The 18,493-nt window shown below is 45.2% G+C and overlaps 1 protein-coding gene across 1 annotated transcript in view; it reads left to right on the top strand.

Moving 5' to 3' along the window:
* PHF12 (PHD finger protein 12) overlaps positions 1-18,493 on the top strand; it is a 67,462-nt gene that overhangs the window by 20,508 nt on the left and 28,461 nt on the right. The window contains exons 3-9 of the mRNA XM_073565486.1: positions 10,349-10,421; positions 12,770-13,154; positions 13,299-13,419; positions 15,345-15,477; positions 15,776-15,940; positions 16,138-16,296; positions 16,655-17,399. Coding sequence (XP_073421587.1) covers positions 10,349-10,421; positions 12,770-13,154; positions 13,299-13,419; positions 15,345-15,477; positions 15,776-15,940; positions 16,138-16,296; positions 16,655-17,399 — 1,781 coding nt within the window. The remainder of the gene's footprint in view (positions 1-10,348; positions 10,422-12,769; positions 13,155-13,298; positions 13,420-15,344; positions 15,478-15,775; positions 15,941-16,137; positions 16,297-16,654; positions 17,400-18,493) is intronic.

The following is an 18,493-nucleotide window of genomic DNA, read 5'->3' on the forward strand; positions in this document are numbered from 1 at the left end:
ACCGGCAGAGGAGCAAGGCAGCAGTAGTTATGGCGGTATAGGCAAATTGGCCCTGTAATTAGACACCAGCAGAGGAGCAAGGCAGCAGTAGTTATGGCGGTAGAGGCAAATTAGCCCTGTAATTAGACACCGGCAGAGGAGCAATGCAGCAGTAGTTATGGCGGTAGAGGCAAATTGTTCCTGTAATTAGACACCGGCAGAGGAGCAAGGCAGCAGTAGTTATGGCGGTATAGGCAAATTAGCCCTGTAATTAAACACCGGCAGAGGAGCAAGGCAGCAGTAGTTATGGCGGTATAGGCAAATTGGCCCTGTAATTAGACACCAGCAGAGGAGCAATGCAGCAGTAGTTATGGCGGTAGAGGCAAATTAGCCCTGTAATTAGACACCAGCAGAGGAGCAAGGCAGCAGTAGTTATGGCGGTAGAGGCAAATTAGCCCTGTAATTAGACACCAGCAGAGGAGCAATGCAGCAGTAGTTATGGCGGTAGAGGCAAATTGTTCCTGTAATTAGACACCGGCAGAGGAGCAAGGCAGCAGTAGTTATGGCGGTATAGGCAAATTAGCCCTGTAATTAAACACCGGCAGAGGAGCAAGGCAGCAGTAGTTATGGCGGTATAGGCAAATTGGCCCTGTAATTAGACACCAGCAGAGGAGCAATGCAGCAGTAGTTATGGCGGTAGAGGCAAATTAGCCCTGTAATTAGACACCGGCAGAGGAGCAATGCAGCAGTAGTTATGGCGGTAGAGGCAAATTAGCCCTGTAATTAAACACCGGCAGAGGAGCAAGGCAGCAGTAGTTATGGCGGTATAGGCAAATTGGCCCTGTAATTAGACACCAGCAGAGGAGCAAGGCAGCAGTAGTTATGGCGGTAGAGGCAAATTGATCCTGTAATTAGACACCGGCAGAGGAGCAATGCAGCAGTAGTTATGGCGGTAGAGGCAAATTAGCCCTGTAATTAGACACCGGCAGAGGAGCAATGCAGCAGTAGTTATGGCGGTAGAGGCAAATTGTTCCTGTAATTAGACACCGGCAGAGGAGCAAGGCAGCAGTAGTTATGGCGGTAGAGGCAAATTAGCCCTGTAATTAGACACCAGCAGAGGAGCAAGGCAGCAGTAGTTATGGCGGTAGAGGCAAATTGATCCTGTAATTAGACACCGGCAGAGGAGCAATGCAGCAGTAGTTATGGCGGTAGAGGCAAATTAGCCCTGTAATTAAACACCGGCAGAGGAGCAAGGCAGCAGTAGTTATGGCGGTATAGGCAAATTGGCCCTGTAATTAGACACCAGCAGAGGAGCAAGGCAGCAGTAGTTATGGCGGTAGAGGCAAATTGTTCCTGTAATTAGACACCGGCAGAGGAGCAATGCAGCTGTAGTTATGGCGGTAGAGGCAAATTGATCCTGTAATTAGACACCAGCAGAGGAGCAATGCAGCAGTAGTTATGGCGGTAGAGGCAAATTGTTCCTGTAATTAGACACCGGCAGAGGAGCAAGGCAGCAGTAGTTATGGCGGTAGAGGCAAATTAGCCCTGTAATTAGACACCAGCAGAGGAGCAAGGCAGCAGTAGTTATGGCGGTAGAGGCAAATTGATCCTGTAATTAGACACCGGCAGAGGAGCAATGCAGCAGTAGTTATGGCGGTAGAGGCAAATTAGCCCTGTAATTAGACACCGGCAGAGGAGCAATGCAGCAGTAGTTATGGCGGTAGAGGCAAATTAGCCCTGTAATTAGACACCGGCAGAGTAGCAAGGTAGCAATAGTTATGGCAGTAGAGGCAAATTGGCCCTGTAATTAGACACCGGCAGAGGAGCAAGGCAGCAGTAGTTATGGCGGTATAGGCAAATTGGCCCTGTAATTAGACACCAGCAGAGGAGCAATGCAGCTGTAGTTATGGCGGTAGAGGCAAATTGATCCTGTAATTAGACACCGGCAGAGGAGCAAGGCAGCAGTAGTTATGGCGGTAGAGGCAAATTGTTCCTGTAATTAGACACCGGCAGAGGAGCAAGGCAGCAGTAGTTATGGCGGTAGAGGCAAATTGATCCTGTAATTAGACACCAGCAGAGGAGCAATGCAGCAGTAGTTATGGCGGTAGAGGCAAATTGTTCCTGTAATTAGACACCGGCAGAGGAGCAAGGCAGCAGTAGTTATGGCGGTAGAGGCAAATTAGCCCTGTAATTAGACACCAGCAGAGGAGCAAGGCAGCAGTAGTTATGGCGGTAGAGGCAAATTGTTCCTGTAATTAGACACCGGCAGAGGAGCAATGCAGCTGTAGTTATGGCGGTAGAGGCAAATTGATCCTGTAATTAGACACCAGCAGAGGAGCAATGCAGCAGTAGTTATGGCGGTAGAGGCAAATTGTTCCTGTAATTAGACACCGGCAGAGGAGCAAGGCAGCAGTAGTTATGGCAGTAGAGGCAAATTAGCCCTGTAATTAGACACCAGCAGAGGAGCAAGGCAGCAGTAGTTATGGCGGTAGAGGCAAATTGATCCTGTAATTAGACACCGGCAGAGGAGCAATGCAGCAGTAGTTATGGAGGTATAGGCAAATTGGCCCTGTAATTAGACACCGGCAGAGGAGCAATGCAGCAGTAGTTATGGCGGTAGAGGCAAATTAGCCCTGTAATTAGACACCGGCAGAGGAGCAAGGCAGCAGTAGTTATGGCAGTAGAGGCAAATTAGCCCTGTAATTAGACACCGGCAGAGGAGCAAGGCAGCAGTAATTATGGCGGTAGAGGCAAATTAGCCCTGTAATTAGACACCGGCAGAGGAGCAAGGCAGCAGTAGTTATGGCGGTAGAGGCAAATTAGCCCTGTAATTAGACACCGGCAGAGTAGCAAGGTAGCAATAGTTATGGCAGTAGAGGCAAATTGGCCCTGTAATTAGACACCGGCAGTAAACAGGCATAGGACCAAGGCAGCAGTAGTTATGGTGGTACAGGCAATGCCAAGCGTCCGCACAGCAAGTCGGCGTGAGGTAAATGACGCAATTTCACGAATGCAAGATTGCGTCGGCGAAATCTCTCGAGATTTCGCCGACGTCGTTAAGGCTGTGTGCACACGCTGCGGATTAGGTGCGGATTCATCCGCGCGGATTTTGTAAAATCCGCAGGTGAAACCGCAGGTCAAAAGACCTGCGGATTGCTCTGTGGTTTTGCCCTGCGGTTTTTCATCTCCTCAATAGAGGAGATGGCAAACCGCAGGAGAATCCGCAGAAAGAATTGACATGTCAATTCTTTCTGCGGATTGAAAACCGCAGATAATCCGCGCGGAAAATTCCGCACCGTCTGCACTGCGGTTTTTGATTCCCATAGGGAATCATGGTACTGTACACCGCAGCAAAAACTGCTGCGGGTCCGCAGCGGCCAAAACCGCTGCGGAACCGCAGCAAAATCCGCAGCGCGTGCACACAGCCTCACACCTCTTGCCATGTTAACCCTCAACACACCACACCGCCTCAACACACACTCCTCTCACCTTTCACCTCCACTCATGTCCACTCACTCTTTCACTCCACATACGTTCCTTTCTCTCACTCCGTTTCTCATACTCACACCGTCATCGTCGCTGCCCCGACATCTTCCTCCGCCGCCGCGATCCAGGATCCAGACGTTCTCCAGGCCGCCGACACGTTCTTGCGGGACGCCATCTTGGATTTCGTGAAGTCCCGCGATATTCAAGATGGCGTCGCCGCAACAACATGTCGCTGGCATGGGCGACATCGGGATCCAAAATGGCGTCTGCGTAATCTCGCGAGATTTCGCCGACGCCATCTTTTTGGATCCCGATGTCGGCGGCCTGGAGAACGTCTGGATCCTGGATCGCGGCGGCGGAGGAAGATGTCGGGGCAGCGACGATGACGGTGTGAGTATGAGAAACGGAGTGAGAGAAAGGAACGTATGTGGAGTGAAAGAGTGAGTGGAGGTGAAAGGTGAGAGGAGTGTGTGTTGAGGCGGTGTGGTGTGTTGAGGGTTAACGTGCGTGTGTGTGTGGTGACGTCACCGGTTACAACTGGACGGAAGTTGTTACAACCGGAAGCTGGTTAGGGCATTTATTATTATAGATGGGTATATGGGCACGGGACTATGGGATGGCGGATATGTATAATGGGTATATGGGCACGGGACTATGGGATGGAGGATATGTATGATGGGTATATGGGCATGGGACTATGAGATGAAGGATGTGTGATGGATATATGGGCATGGGACTATGGGATTGAGGATGTGTGATGGGTATATGGGCACTCGACTATGGGGTGGAGGATATGTATGATTGGTATATGAGCACGGGACTATGGGATGGAGGATAATTATAATTTGCTATAACTAACCACAGTTAGTTACTATTCCCAGGCAGCGCTGAGCTCTCCAGCTAGTGCCTTATAAATGGATATTCCCTCCATAGAGGGGGTTGAGCTGGGGCAAATAAAGAGCAGCTTCATGGGTAGCATGTAATGTCTTCCCCTGGAGCTCTAGGAAGAATGACTGATTTTATGCTTGCACCATAACCATGGGAAATGTTTATAAGCTGGTAATATTTTCCATATTGCGGTTTCTAAGAAACCTGCAGAAGATTAAACCAGGAAAAAATGTTAATCTTAGTACGGTTGTGAAGCTGATCTCGTAAGCACATTGGAATTACAGGCGAGAACACCTTTCCGGGTGTTGCCATTCCTCTCCAGTGTTTGGGCATAATGGCAGCGAGCGACAGGAAACCTTTGTCAAATCTCCGGATATTCCTGGTGATTTTCTGCAGAGTACTGCACAGTCTATTACGCCCGCATACGTGCCACATGGTGTGCAGGCTTTGCCTCCCGGGAGAGGCACACGTCGTGTTCATACGACGATCTGCAGATACCACCCGTTGTGTAAACTGTGGGACCTTTCCTTATCACCATTTTTCACTGCCGTTGGACATAACTACTGATAACACACATTTCCGATGTGTTTAGGGGGATGTACTTACGATTGCCCTTCATTACATAAAACTTGGGACGTTGGCATCTATGTAGTCAGGCTATGACGGTGCAGGGTGTTTGTATGGGCAAGTATTGTGGGGATGGTATGTGCTCGGACTCTTGAGATGATGGTTCCGTTGTTTTGGTCTCGCTCTCTTGGAATGAAGTGAGGTATGCGGGCTTTGTGCTCCTGTCTACAGACATGTTCCAGACTTCTCCTTTCTTTGTCTCCAGCTCCTCGTCATCGCTACAGCCTTCTAGACTGGGTAATGCTCCTCCTTTCTAAAGAGAGTCTGTATAAATGTTTAGGAAAGCTATTACTTATTTGTAGAGAAAATAAGAGGAAAGTCTCTTATACTACGTTCCTTGTGGCTGATTCCTCTGACTTGCGTTTCTGGCAGAGACTCCCACAGGCACGTTCATTCAGATCTTTACTCTAGTGTTTGCTTGGCACAGCCACAGTAATACATTAACTCTGCTGACAATGTAAAGTGTGTGGGAGTGTCTGACTTCGGCCCACCTTTTCATGTGTATAGGGGTGTCCTAACGTCCCCGATGGTACACAAGACTTGGATTTCAACATACAATTTTTTTTTTCCACTGGAGATAAGCTGCCACAAGCCACGCTGAGACCTAATCCTTTCTGTTGAATGAGCACACATGCACGCCTGGTCAAGCTGAGGGTGCATGTCTATGGGACGGTTGAAAGACTACTGAACAGCTAGTTAAGGATCATGGCAAACTTGGGTTTGTCTGCAGTTGAATTTTCAGAAGCGCTTGCCATCTTCCTGCTTTCCGGGGTCGTGAAAATTGACAGTTAGGACCAACAGCATGGCGGCACTCCTGGGACAGACTTTGCTGTTTCCCATGCACTGAGGCTGGATGGATCCAACCGTAATGCCGGCTTCAGAGCAACACTTACAAGTTCTATAGCAAAGAGCTTGTAAGTGCTGCGCTAATTGTTTGAGACCAACAACTGCTGATTGACTGCAGCGGTGGCCAGTCACCTAGGAATCAATCACTTAACTGCAACTGTAAAAAAAAAACTCTCTCCATTCTAGAGGTTGTAGAGGATTTTTAATAACCAGTAAACCGCAAAGTTGCTTGGTCTTAGTAGCCTTATGTTATTTTATTTTGCGTGTGTATGTACTCAGATTACAAAATATACGCTTTAAGAACACGTGCGCGTGTGTGTTATTCTCATGTTCTTTAATATTTACTCAGGATTCCACACTTTCCTATATACTTCTGCGGAAAACATAACCTGAACCTTCAGTTCACATGTGATATCAGTGTGAATATATGTTAAATGTTCTTATAGGTGGGAAATTAATACCGTATATACTCAAGTATAAGCCAAGGCACCTAATTTTACCACAAAAAAAACTGGGAAAACTTATTGACTTGAGTATAAGCCTATGGTGGGAAATGCAGGTAAGACTGTAAAGGCTACATCATTAGTCACAGCCCAGGAGACGTAGAGCAACAGAAGAAGAGCGGCCGCATGCGACATTCATCTGACAAGGTTGCGGTGCGCCCCAAGGAAACCAGCACACAGAAGCGGGCAGGCTCTTGCCCAGTAAGGCACAGACAACACAGAGGCTGCCGACGTGCAGGAGAAAAGAAGAGCGGTGATATCAGCAGTCATCGGACCACCCACAGAGACTGCAGGCGCCCACAGATGAGCTGGAGAGACCGGAGAACACCTGAACTGCATCGGAGAACAGGTAAGTGGGACCCTCACTCGAGTATAAAGGGGGTTTTACACATAGCGATATCGCTAAAGCATCACCAATTTTGTGACGCAGCAGCGATATCGCTATGTGTGATACTTACGTCCGACCGGCTCCAACGCTGTCTGTCGCTGATTGCGCAAGATCGGCCGGGTCCATTTCTCGTCGGGCGCTTCCTGCTGGGCTTCCTGCTGGCGCTGATGAGTGATGCATGGACGCGGGCGGGAGGATGTCGGCATCGCTGCGTGTGAAATGTAAGTAACGACCGTTGCTGCGTCGCTACATCGCTAGTGAGATCTGCCTGTTTGGCAGCTCACTAGCGACCATTTAGCGATGCACCAGCGATCCTGACCGGGTCATATCGTGGTCGGGATCGCTGGTGCATCGCTAAATGTAAAGGGGCCTTAAGCCGAGGGGGGATTTTTCAGCATAAAAAATGTGCCGAAAAACACTGCTTATACACTAGTATATATGGTACTCAGTTACCCATCTAGAAGAACCTTCAGTGTATAAGTGTATATTCACACTGGACATATTTTCTGTGCAATCTCATTGCAAAGTGTGAAATTCTCTGAATATATCCGTAGTATAAATTGGCCTACTTCAAATGTCAACTACTACGAACATCATTTTTAGTTGCAATTTCAATGTCATCAGAGTTTAACCTTACATTGTGTGAAGCAATTCAACGTGATGAGAGTGTGTGATGTTCCCATTATTGCTAAGTGTCTCCAATGAAAAATCTCACGTTGTACTAATAAAGGCGTAAAAGATCAAAAATACCGAAATCATCATATTCTTCTACATTAGATTGATACAAGCTGCCATGTAGTGTGTCCATCTGTAGACAGTCTCCTATTTTTCTGATTGTTTCCTGCCCAAGAATAATTGTCATGCCATTGTAGTGTGATATTATACCCATGTTCACACTTGTTCTTCATTTCTTGTTGTTTGCAGTCATTAGAGTGGATCAGTGAAAATGTGTAGGTGCAGAATTCCTGACATACAGGGTACACACGGCCATGCTAACACACCATTAACTCTGAGGTCTGGTGGGTGACCGTCATGGGGCCTGGCATTTTACGTGCAGAATGCCAGGATCTGTGACGGTGGCTCCTGATGCAGATGTGAACATAGCCTCAATCCGTCCTCTCGCCTGAAGTGTGGTGGTCTGTGGAATTACCGTGCAGTAATCTGGCTTTATGCCTGTACTGTAAACAATAGTGGGGTGGAAGCTGTAGAATGACAGCTGGAAATCTAGTTAGGGTGAAACCAAACAGGGCAGCTGTCACTGTCTTGGTAGAAACCGTGAGCAGTTTTTGCATGCACAAACCTGGTCATTGTCGGTGCTTTCTACAGTTGCATGTTAGCAGGGTCGGGAACTGGTGTTTAAAAATGACTTAATTTGGGCGACTCTGTCGTAAAAAAGCACATTTGTGAATACAACTTTGATAGCAGCGTCACAACTGCACCATTTGGCTGAACTCTCAGGATATGTTCACACACAGGATTTGGATGAGAATTTTGAAGGAAAATAACAAGTAAAAAGCTGGAGCTTGCTGCACAACAGGAGTGTGTTACTATTGAAAGCAATAGGACACTTATTCAAAGGATATTTTGATTTTTGGAAGCACGATCCACTTCCAGCTCATCACAAAAAATTCTATGTGAACCTACCCCAAAGCTAATTCTTGGCATAGTAAGATAAAAAATGTATCGAGAATCATCTGTTATGTGCCAGCCTCAAACACCTGCAGCTTCTGTCTGTAGTGTTTTGCTGTTGTGTCCCTCTTAGAGAGCAGATATACATGTATTTATAGGTGAAGGTGTAGCCGCTGGTGTGCAGATAAGGGATTTCCAGTGTAGTCATTTTACATTAGAATTGCAGCTGGAAATAATCTTTAACCTCTTAAGAACCAGACAATTTAATTTTTTTTTTTTCTATTTTTCCATTTATCCCTTTAACAACCGCCGAGACACCTTTTACTGGCAGCAGTTAAGGTACTTATGCCTCAGCGCCGCTTTTTAACGGCGCTGAGAATTAAGTTGACACCCCAGAGAACATGAATTGGGTCGGTTTTTACCGACCCCAGTGTTGCAGTCGCCGCTATTAACCTCCGTTATTGTACCTCCGGAGTCCCTGCAACCCCCCTCCGGGAAGAAGATGGCGGGCGCATGTGCAGTGCAACCCCCGAGATCTGTCGGCTGTCATCCTATTGGTTAATTTTCATCACTGTGATATGGTTGGGGCTGTGGCTGAAGTTAGTGTTAGTGGTGTGTTGTGGTTAGGGTTGGAGTGAGAATTGGGGGTTTCCACTGTTTGGGTACATCAAGGGGTCTCCAAACGCAACATCACACCACTGTTGATTCCAGCCAATTTTGCTTTCTAAAAGTCAAACGGTGCTCCCTTCCTTCTGAGTCCTGCCATGCGCCCAAACAGTGGCTTTACCCCCAGATATGGGGTATCGGTGTACTCAGGAGAAATTTTGTGGTCTATTTTCTCCTGATACCCTTGTTAAAATAAAGGTTCGAAAGTAAATTTTTTGTGAAAAAAGTAAAATGTTCATTTTTTTTTCCTTCCACATTGCTTTAGTTCTCGTGAAGCACCTGAAGGGTTAATACACTTGAATGTGATTTTGAGCACCTTGAGGGGTGCAGTTTTTAGAATGGTGTCACTTTGGGGTATTTTCTGTAATATTGAGCCTCCAAACTCACTTCAAATGTGGGGTGGTCCCTAAGGAAAAAAAAATGGTTTTGTAAATTTTGTTGGAAAAATGGAAATTGCTGGTCAACTTTTAACCCTTATACCGTCCTAACTAAAAAAAATTGTTTCCAAAATTGTGCTGATGTAAAGTAGACATGTGGTAAATGTTATTTATTAACTATTTTGTGTGATATGACTCTCTGATTTAAGGGTACAAAAATTAAAAGTTTGAAAACTGCTAAATTTTCAAAAAAAATTTCCTTAAATAAACACAAGTCATATTGAAAACATTTTACCAGTAACATGAAGTACAATGTGTCACAAAAAAGTCTCAGAATCAGTGGGATCCGTTGAAACGTTCCAAAGCTATAACCTCATAAAGTGACAGTGGTCAGAATTGTAAATTGCTTGTTTTTGCAGGACGAGTTGTACTTTTGAATAACGCCATCCATTTTAACATGCTATGTACAGGAAAACGAAAAATTTTAAAAAAATCCAAGTACTGTGAAATTGTGGGGGGAATGCACAATTCTGATATTCTTATTTTGGGGAAGGGTAGTTTTCTTGTTATGGCTTTGTTATACAGGATAAAATGACATGACGGTATGATTCTGCAGGTCTTCTTTTGTGAAGCAAACCAATGTTTTTATTCATATCATTTTGGTATAGATTTGTATTGATCGTTTTCTATTGCAATTGTATTATTTTTTGGCAACTCCGGGAGGGGAATAGTGATTTTGCCATTTCAATCCCATTTTCTTTTTACACTTTTTAAAAATCTGCTTAATTTACATTTCGAAAGATCTGCTACCAAATATGTTTTTGTGTTATTAATGGGCGGTTTTTAATGATCACATAATTTCTTTCAGTTCACATGGATGATGCAAATAATCAGTGATCTGTAGGAATAGATGGTGCACCCTCTTTGATGTTAATTTTTTTTTCCCCTTTATCTTTTAGCAACCCTCCCCTGAGCGAGGAAATGCTGCCCCCTGGAGAGTGGATGTGTCATCGCTGCACCATACGTAGGAAGGTATTGTGTTATAGGCTTTATGTATTTATGGGCATGCAGCAGGTGGGTCTTGGGCATTGAGATTTCCTTCCTCTTTTGGATAGGACATGGACAAAGGGGGTCTCAGAGAGTGGCTGTGTCGTGCAGTGGCGGGCATTGGCTGCATGCCCAAATTTAGTCTAACAAATACCAGACTGTTTTCCTTCTACATGTCTTCAGATAAAACCCCTCTTCCTGCACAATGTATAATGTGGCTGCAAAACCTAGTGTTCTCTGGAAAGAAATCGTACTTGTCCATATACAGTTGTGGCCAAAAGTATTGACACCCCTGCAATTTTGTCAGATAATACTCAGTTTCTTCCTGAAAATGATTCCAAACACAAATTATTTGGTGGTATTATCTTCATTTAATTTGTCTTAAATGAAAAAACACAAAAAGAATTGTCCTAAAGCCAAATTGGATATAATTCCACACCAAACATAAAAAAGAGGGTGGACAAAAGTATTGGCACTGTTCGAAAAATCATGTGATGATTCTCTAATTTGTGTAATTAACAGCACCTGTAACTTACCTGTGGCACCTAACAGGTGTGGCAATAACTAAATCACGAAGAGAGAAGGAAGATCCGGCACTGGAGACTTGATAAAATCCATGTCTCTGAGGAAGAACCTGGTGTAAGGTTCGAAACGCGTCAGGCGTGGGGGGGTCTGTTTTCCCCTTTATGGTTTTATCATGAAATTATGTGAATAAAACTTATCGTGGATTTTATCAAGTCTCCAGTGCCGGATCTTCCTTCTCTCTTCATGTTTGCAACACATGGTGGTCAGCCATTTGATCCCTAGGCACGACCGGCTTACAGGACTATTTTGGTGAGCACAAATTTCCCTTTCCCCTTCCTAATTTTCTAAATAACTAAATCACACTTGCAGCCAGTTGACATGGATTAAAGTTGTCTCAACCTCTGTCCTGTGTCCTTGTGTGTACCACATTGAGCATGGAGAAAAGAAAGAAGACCAAAGAACTGTCTGAGGACTTGAGAAACCAAATAGTGAGGAAGCATGAGCAATCTCAAGGCTACAAGTCCATCTCCAAAGACCTGAATGTTCCTGTGTCTACCGTGCGCAGTGCCATCAAGAAGTTTAAAGCCCATGGCACTGTGGCTAACCTCCCTAGATGTGGACGGAAAAGAAAAATTGACAAGAGATTTCAACGCAAGATTGTGCGGATGTTGGATAAAGAACCTCGACTAACATCCAAACAAGTTCAAGCTGCCCTGCAGTCCGAGGGTACAACAGTGTCCGTCAGCGTCTGAATGAAAAGTGACTGTATGGTAGGAGACCCAGGAAGACCCCACTTCTTACCCCGAGACATAAAAAAGCCAGGCTGGAGTTTGCCAAAACTTACCTGAAAAAGCCTAAAACGTTTTGGAAGAATGTTCTCTGGTCAGATGAGACAAAAGTAGAGCTTTTTGGGCAAAGGCATCAACACAGAATTTACAGGAGAAAAAAAGAGACATTCAAAGAAAAAAAACACGGTCCCTACAGTCAAACATGGCGGAGGTTCCCTGATGTTTTGGGGTTGCTTTGCTGCCTCTGGCACTGGACTGCTTGACCGTGTGCATGGCATTATGAAGTCTGAAGACTACCAACAAATTTTGCAGCATAATGTAGGGCCCAGTGTGAGAAAGCTGGGTCTCCCTCAGAGGTCATGGGTCTTCCAGCAGGACAATGACCCAAAACACACTTCAAAAAGCACTAGAAAGTGGTTTGAGAGAAAGCACTGGAGACTTCTAAGGTGGCCAGCAATGAGTCCAGACCTGAATCCCATAGAACACCTGTGTAGAGATCTAAAAATGGCAGTTTGGAGAAGGCACGCTTCAAATATCAGGGACCTGGAGCAGTTTCCCAAAGAAGAATGGTCTAAAATTCCAGCAGAGCATTTTAAGAAACTCACTGATGGTTACCGGAAGCGGTTGGTCGCAGTTATTTTTAGCTAAAGGTCGTGCAACCAAGTATTAGGCTGAGGGTGCCAATACTTTTGTCTGGCCCATTTTTGGAGTTTTGTGTGAAGTGATCAATGTTTTGCTTCATTCTCTTTTGTGTTTTTTTTTTCATTTAAGACAAATAATTCCAAAGGATTTGTGTTTTCAATCATTTTCAGGAAGAAACTGAGTATTATCTGACAGAATTGCAGGGGTGTCAATACTTTTGGCCACAACTGTAGGACTGGAGCGCCAGCTTATATATTGGGTCTTAAATGTAACTGATTTCTGTATATATGTGCCAGTTCTCAATCTAGATGTGAGGAAGCAATCTGCATGGTATATTGCAACATGCAACGCTCAGTAACGGGCTTTCTGTCTCTGCAGAAACGTGAGCGTAAGAAGGAGCTTGGGCAAGTGAATGGCTTGTTCGACAGATATGGGAGAAGGACAGTGTCACCGACCAGTGACATGGACTTTTCTGAAAGAGCTGCTGGCAGCTTTCGAGCCCTTGCCCAAGCGCGGATGTTAGAGAGAAGAGTAAGCCGCCCGGGCACACCGACCTCTAGTGCCAGCACCGATACGCCCAACTCTGAGCAAAATGACATGGATGAGGACATGATAGATGTCGATGAGGAGCCTCCTGTCGATTCCGAGTACAGTCATTCTCAACTCAAGAGACCATTTCAGTTGCTTATTGCTGCAGCCATGGAACGAAACCCGACCCAATTTCAGCTGCCTAATGAACTTACCTGCACCACCGCACTTCCAGGTCAGCACTCATTGCCATTCACAAGTGCGGCATGTACCATAATCTCCAGTCTTTCTTGTGTTTGTTTACTTCTTGCATTTCTTCTTGCTATGAAGTTGCTTGCACAGTTTTTGGTCACATATTGTGCTACCAATTGTTCTGCAGGCACCAGCAAGCGTCGTAGGAAAGAAGAAATGACAGGAAAGAATGTGAAGAAAGCACAGCATGAATTGGATCACAACGGCTTGGTGCCTTTACCAGTTAAAGTCTGCTTCACTTGTAGCAGGTATGAATTGTAACAAGCGATCTTAGATCTTATGATGCGTTTACGAGGAAAGAACGCACACTCAGCCTCTCCCTTAAAGTTCCAGAGTCATTTTCATCCTAAATCCTTTTCTATTTAGTGCCATAATCTAAACTATTTTCTAATACACTTGAATTAAAAATTCCTTAACTACACTATCTAACTGCTTACTTCCTTTTTGATCATGCTTAGTTTGAGGATCCCAGCAAGTGCAGTCCCTGCCACAGCCTTTTTCCTTTTTGAAATGAAGCATCATCAGTGACACTCGTTTCAGTGGCTGGGCTAGTCCCTGAATGATATACGATGCGCACAATGACAGTGCACTCTGTTATGGGATCAGATCTGCAGTGACGAGCTGGCAAGAGAGGGCATTGTAAGAATAGCCAGCGTACAGACACTAGTGACTCCATCTGCGTCTTGATGCTTTGTTTCAGGGACTGGGCTAGTCCCTGCATGCTGTGTGATATGCACAATGACAGTGCACGCTCTGTTGTGGGGTCAGATTGACAGTAACGAGCCGGCAGAAGAGCGCCTTGGCAGAATGTCATTTGTGTCATGACTCTTATTTTCAGGGAGGGGGCAGAAACTGCTTCAGAGAGCACAGCCTCTGCCCCTGATGATGCTTCATTTGAGTATACCAGCATGCACTGGGATTCTCAAGCAGCTTAAACAAAAAAAGTAAGATAAATAGGGATTTTGATTGAAAATTACTTTGGACTTAGGACCACCCCTTTAAGGTGTATGGTTAAAGCACAGACATAATCTGAACTCCTATTCTCCAAAGCAAAATTTGTAACTGGCTGCACACTTACCAAGTGATCTGCATACTACGGTACTTGTATGGGAAAGCGGACTTGAGCCCCCTCAGACACCACTGCCCAGGTGTGACAGACATCGCTGTACCCCCTGTAGTTACACCTCCACGTAAAGTAATTCATCAAGGGGACTCTCCATCCATAATACATATGTCATGGAAGGAGTCAACCCTTTAACTCTCATTAGTTAACAGACTGGTCTTTGGTACTGAAGAGACAGATATGGTCAAGCTCATCCTTGTGATTGGCTATTGTCATATCTCCAAGGCCGGGTTCACATTAGCGTATGTGTGCGCAGCGTATACCTGCGTACCAATCCGTGTGCGTCTTGCGTACATATCTTTAACATTGCGTACGCAGGGACATGTGTAGTTTTGCGGTGAACGCAACATGTTTGATTTTTTGAGGCGTCTATTTCGTGCTGACATATGCATGCAGATGAGTGCGTCAAAACAACGCATTACTGTCTATTGGTACGCAAGGACTTGCGTACGCATGCGTTCGATACGCATGCGTCGTTCACACTAATCATATCCAGGAAATTATTTCACCACCTGCAAAATCCCTGCTCCATACAACGGGGTCTGGAGAGAGGAATTCTGGAACAGCATTTGCCGCATTACAAAATTCATTGAAATTTCTAACGCATGCGCTGAAAAAAAAGCAAACACATGCAAAAACGCATACAAAGGCATGCACACGCAGCGTTTTTTTTGGCGTCATGCGTAAGCTGATGAGGATAAAAATGCAGCGCAACCATGCGTTCGAATGCATTTTGGCATGCGTTTGCGCATGCAGATAATACGCTGTGCACAGAGACGCTAATGTGAACATAGCCTAACACCATAGATTTAGAGGGAGCAGCGGGGTTTACTCTCAACCTGTTGCTTCATTCAGCTCAGTGTGAATTATGGCTGAGAAAGAATGAACAGCAAAGCGGGAACACAAGTCCGCCGTTCTGTGGATTAGTAGGATCTACTCTGATCCAGCAATTGTTTTTCTGCAATATTATTGAAATATTTGTGATCTTTAAATATATGTACACTAGACGCTGATTCCCATGTCTGATTCCTGCTGTCATTTACCTGCTAGGAGCTGTCGTGTGGCACCATTAATTCAGTGTGATTACTGCCCGCTCTTATTCCATATGGACTGCTTAGACCCCCCTCTTACTGCCATGCCGACCGGCCGCTGGATGTGTCCCAACCATATTGAGCACATCGTGGTGAGTGATTCTGTCTGCTGGACACAGGTGATGATGTATTCCATATAGAAAGATTGTATAAAGTATTTACCCCAATAGCGCCTTTCATGCTGGATAACTACGAAACTAAGGTTTGTTAGGTAAATGGATCATGTCATGGTCTTTGTACTTCAAGTTCTTTATACAAATTGCCTTCAAAATTGCTTCTAGATAGATAGATAGATATTATGTGTGTTGTGGTGTTTTTTTTTTGTTTTTTTTTTTGTTTTTCTAATGAAGCATTTTAGTCTGTAGTATAATGTCATTGTGTGTATTCCAGCTAAACCAGAAGAGTATGACCCTGAGTAATCGATGCCAGGTGTTTGACCGCTTCCAGGATGGCATTTCACAGCACGCGGTAAAGCTGAACTTTCTGAGCCGCATCCATAAAATATATCCCCCAAACCGGAGGCTGCTGCCAGCCGCCAGGAAAAACACAGTCAAGGTGCGAACAACTAAAACCCTTTTCCAAAGATAAAGAGTTTAACGGGAAATATTTTCTGTGGATTATTGTGCAGCAAATTGTGGCATAACGAATAAATGATTTTTTTACACTATTCAAGTGTTCCAGGCTCTTGCTGGTTTTAAAATGGTTTACAAAGCAATTTCTGGTTCTAATTCTCTTTATTTTTTTGTCATCAGGTTCCTGAAGCGATCAAGGCCCAGTATCAATCACCTCCAGAGTTACTGCCCCCTGCAGGGATACGTGATGGGGAGCTAATCTGCAATGGTGTACCGGATGAATCTCAAAAGCACCTCTTGCACTCTGAGCACTTAGCGAACCAAACAGAGCAACAAGAGGTTAGTAGACCACCACCCCCAGCACTTCCCTACCCATCACAAGGTCAAAAATGGCAAAAAGGGATGTTTTACGTTACTTTGGTCATCTTGAATATGGATTGCATATTGGGAGCATTTCTTTTATAATTAATTGTTCCGGACTTGTTTTATTTTTAATTGTCACTGCGGTGTAATTGTCCACATATAGGTAGATGCTACCACTCTATATGATGCATTAAATGTTTATTGCCAGAACACTTAGTGCCACAAATGGCTTCATCTTCCATTATGCATGTAATCTTGTACCCCGAGGTATCGGGTGGAAGATGTATTCCTAGTTTTAATCCACGTTTCTTTGGGTTTTGTTTTGAATCCTCAGTGGCTCCGTAGTGTGATTGCACTTCAGTGCAGCATATTGAAATACTTATCTGCTAAGCAGATGCCAACCTGGGGATCAGAGGACGGCGACTCGTTGGATGTGAAACCAGTCATATCGCCTGATGATTCCTTGTCCAACTCTCACCAGCACGCTGATGGCAAGCCTCAGTTTTCTCCATCTTTAGGACTGTGTCCGAGCAGTCAGTCTACAGTGTTGGAAGGTGATGCTGCTTTTGTGGCGAAACCACATCCCTCAGCCAGCAGTGGAACTTCCAATGGACCTGCTGTATTGGAGTCCAAATCTAATGGGCCCCATGCTTATAATAGCCCAAGCCCCACGGAACAGTTACATGACCATCAAAGGCTGTCTGCAACTAGCCCTGGTATTTCTGTACTTTCTCAGAGACAAGCAAGGCCTCGGTCGGGCACTCCTCCCACAACAGTTGCTCTCCCAAATCACGTAATGAAGAGTGAAGGAACGACGGGACCTGCGCACTGCAACCAGAGGCTTCCAGGTCCTGCTCTTACCCCTCCTAATTCTTGCACCAGTCCTGAGCTTACTAGCACTTTGTCATGGAAACCTACCCAAACGCAACCTGCTCCTCCACTCAGTCAGCACGATTCCAGACCTGTTGGGTCACCACTCTCTGGCACCCGGGCACTTACACCTCCACAGGCAGCTGGCGGTGATCTTGCTTCTGCGGCCTCCGGTGCGCCCAGGCTTTGTGTAGCAGCTCCACCCACAGGTAGGTCATTTTGTTGCCGCACTTACATTGGGGTCTCTTATGTGCTTGTAATGACTTACAAGGTTTTGTACATAGTTGGAAAATTTCAAAATGGTGTTACGATTATAGCAAGTTCTTGGTCACATAATCATGGCGCTCCTTAGGGGCCGTTGGCCTGACCGAGAGTTCCCCATCTTTGTCAGATCACGTGGAGGCATCTAGGTGGGTAATCTCTAATTGCAGTCTACTTATCTTGTTGATGAATGTATATTACAGCGGGCATAGGCTACTGCGCCAGAGCCATCCACATATGACACTGCTGTACATGTGCACCTGCAATACAGCTTAAGGCCTCTTTCACACTTCCGTTTTTTACAATCAGTCACAATCCGCCAGGTTTTGAAAAAAAACGGATCCTCAATTTTTTTTGAGGATCCGTTTTTTTCCCCATTGACTTGCATTAATGGCGGATTGTGACGGATTGCTGTCCGTTGCATCCGTTTTTTTTGAGGATCCGCCAAAAGTTGCTGTCCGTCACCATCCTCAAAGATTTCAAAACGGAGCTTGTAACGTTTTTTTCTGTGGCGGATCCTCCAGACACTGATTTAACCCGAAATTCTTTCTGGGGGCCGGACAAAAAAAAAAAAAATTCTCTTTCTCTTTCTCTTTCTCTTTCTCTTTCTCTTTCTCTTTCTCTTTCTCTTTCTCTTTCTCTTTCTCTCTCTCTTTCTCTTTCTCTTTCTCTTTCTCTTTCTCTTTCTCTCTCTCTCTCTCTCTCTCTCTCTCTCTCTCTCTCTCTCTCTCTCTCTCTCTCTCTCTCTCTCTCTCTCTCTCTCTCTCTCTCTCTCTCTCTCTGCGATTCCTTTAAATTTCGTCATTTTCAGGATCCGTCTCAAAACGGATCCTGTGCCATCCGTTCACATCAGTTGACAATGGATCCGCTTGTCCGCCTTTTTGGCGGATTATAACTGATGCAAAAAACTGAAGTGTGAAAGAGGCCTAAGCTGAAGACTTGCCAGACTTCTGGAAAGGGTTGCCCAGGACTACTTTTCTTGAACAGTTGGCACTTCTTTTTTTTTTTTTTTTTGTATGTAAGAGACAAGCAGAAGGCCTGC

The sequence above is a fragment of the Dendrobates tinctorius genome, unplaced genomic scaffold (assembly GCF_039654945.1).
Source record: "Dendrobates tinctorius isolate UK_male_01 unplaced genomic scaffold, ASM3965494v1 ptg000016l, whole genome shotgun sequence".
In the NCBI taxonomy this organism is placed as follows: domain Eukaryota; kingdom Metazoa; phylum Chordata; class Amphibia; order Anura; family Dendrobatidae; genus Dendrobates; species Dendrobates tinctorius.